General features: G+C 37.4%; 1 protein-coding gene across 1 annotated transcript in view; it reads right to left on the reverse strand.

Annotated features, from left to right (window-relative positions):
* Positions 1–2,357, reverse strand: part of LOC107740526 (lethal(3)malignant brain tumor-like protein 3) — a 62,510-nt gene that overhangs the window by 37,386 nt on the left and 22,767 nt on the right. Inside the window, exons 7-10 of the mRNA XM_016552976.1 lie at positions 1,869–1,973; positions 1,616–1,751; positions 1,371–1,462; positions 890–1,041 (exon numbers count right to left, since the gene is read on the reverse strand). Coding sequence (XP_016408462.1) covers positions 890–1,041; positions 1,371–1,462; positions 1,616–1,751; positions 1,869–1,973 — 485 coding nt within the window. The remainder of the gene's footprint in view (positions 1–889; positions 1,042–1,370; positions 1,463–1,615; positions 1,752–1,868; positions 1,974–2,357) is intronic.

Raw genomic sequence — 2,357 nt, forward strand, 5'->3', positions numbered from 1 at the left:
CCCACACACACACACACACACACGACACACACACACACTCAGCAGAGAATGGATGATGAGCACAGAATGATAACTGGGTCACTCATAAGAATGAGAATTTGCCACATTTGTGTCTTCATGACTTATTACGACTGATATAATTAACAAGATACTCAACTTAGTCATTTGATAGATTTAAGCCTGTTCAGTTTCATCAATTTCATCAGCATTTCAGCCAATTTGTATGTTTGCAGGAGTTAAATAGAACAAAAAAATGATGCATTGATTCAAATTAAAATATTGATTTCATGTCGGCGCCGACTATCCTCTCACAATAAAGGCATAAAAAGCCCATAATTATAACTTTAAAAAAATATATGATTTCATGTTGTTCACAGATGTGAGTTCCTCTATACTTTTTCAGTATTGTATTATTCATGAATATGTATATGTATATGTTCACCCTTATATTAGTTCAAAAGTGAACTTTATATTAGTGATTAGTTTTTTAAAGACAAGTAAGAAATATAATTGTAAATAATTATTTTATAATAATTATAATAATAATAATATTTATAAATGTGTAGTGATAATGTGGTGAAATTAAGAATAAAACTGAGTGATATTAACAGAATTTCAATGATATGACCATCAAACCATCAGGGTTGAAATAATGTTGTGCTTTAGAATTAGTGAGTAAAAATCACTTTTCATACTTAACACTTTCTTACAAGTTTTGGTGCATTTGGCTTAACAAAGTTACTGCATGTATTGATAAAAAATAAAAAAAACGTATAGAAAGTCTTTGTAAAATGATGTCCTGTCCATAGATAAATACAGTTGTTCTCTTTCAGGGAAAGTCGCAGCAGGAGCATAGCATAAAGACATGAATTCAAAGATGGGAATTTACCAGTAGTCATAACTTTCATCCCAGTTGTCAAAGTGCACCAGGAATCGACTCTCCACCATGTCTGTAATCGTGGCGACACAGATGAACGAGGGATTCTTCTTATCGATGGCCTCCAGCTTCATACCGACCCTAAACCCTGACGGCGTCACGGTCTGAAAAACACAGCTTATCCATTCAGTCGGAATAACTTGCTCCTGAATTACTGTATCAACCAATGATATCTTAGCAATTCATGATTCAATAAAATCCTGATGCTAAAATCAAAGCTAGTTTTAAATACATTTTCTGTTTCACTTGAACCTGTATCTACGTCCTACTACCGTGAAGTGTTTAAACATAGGTTAAATGTGCTGTGGATGTCCTTGTCTTAACTTGGTCTTGTTTAAATGCTTCATTGCTTGAAGTGAAACAGTGCCATCTAGGGGAAAATGGGACACATTTCCTATGGCTTCATCTGGGGTCATGTGATGCTCTCTCTCACCATGTTCTGATTCTGAAACAGGGCTTTGGGTGCGGTCTGTATTTTATTTAGTTTGAAGTAGGAGGACCAGCTGAACTCTTCATCCTTCATCCCTACACAAACACAAAAACCACACGGGCCATGTGAGGAACAGTAGCACATACTGCTACACATTAGTCATGAAAGTGAAAACAAAAGTATAATTTTACAACCAAAGCTGCTTGAATTGAATTCTGGGTGTTCTGTGAATGGCTGGTGTCTCTTACCTTTCGGTGGATGCAACTTGTGTCCGGTTTTCTCACACCATCCCACTGGGTGAATGTCAGGAGAGCTGGAATTTACCCAGAAGTCATAGCAGTCTGAATACTTATCAAAATGCAGTCTGATTCGATGTCCTAACACCTGCAAATATGCGCGAGTGAGCCACAAGATGGATAAAAGTGATCATGTAAAGTAACATAACAGTAAAATATCATATTACAGCTCATTTTTAGACAATATTAGAGTTTTGGTTGTTACCTCAGCGATGGTAAGGACGCAGTACATGGAAGGGTGTTCAGAGTCGATACCCTCCAGTCTCATGCCAACCCTAAAGCCATTCTTACACTGTGGAAATGACTGATACTGTGCACGCGCGCGCACACACACACACACACACACACACACACACACGTTTGTTTCTGTGAATTGTGGGAACTTTCCATAGACTTCTATTACTTTTATACTGAGCAAACGATATTTTCTATCCCCTAACCCTAACAGAAAACCTGTTTATTGTTACACTTTCAAATAAATATAATTTACTATTTTTTAATAATTTTTCCCCTCGTGGGGACTGCAAGCCAAAATGTCAAAAATTTCAGGTTTTACTATCCTTGTGGGGACATTTGGCCCCAACAATGTAGCATAAACAAGTACACACACACACACACACACACACACACGCACGCGCATGCGCACACACACACGCACGCGCACACACACACACTCACTCACACACTCTCACAC

The sequence above is a fragment of the Sinocyclocheilus rhinocerous genome, unplaced genomic scaffold (assembly GCF_001515625.1).
Source record: "Sinocyclocheilus rhinocerous isolate Xijiao unplaced genomic scaffold, SAMN03320098_v1.1 scaffold1246, whole genome shotgun sequence".
Classification (NCBI taxonomy): Eukaryota; Metazoa; Chordata; class Actinopteri; order Cypriniformes; family Cyprinidae; genus Sinocyclocheilus; species Sinocyclocheilus rhinocerous.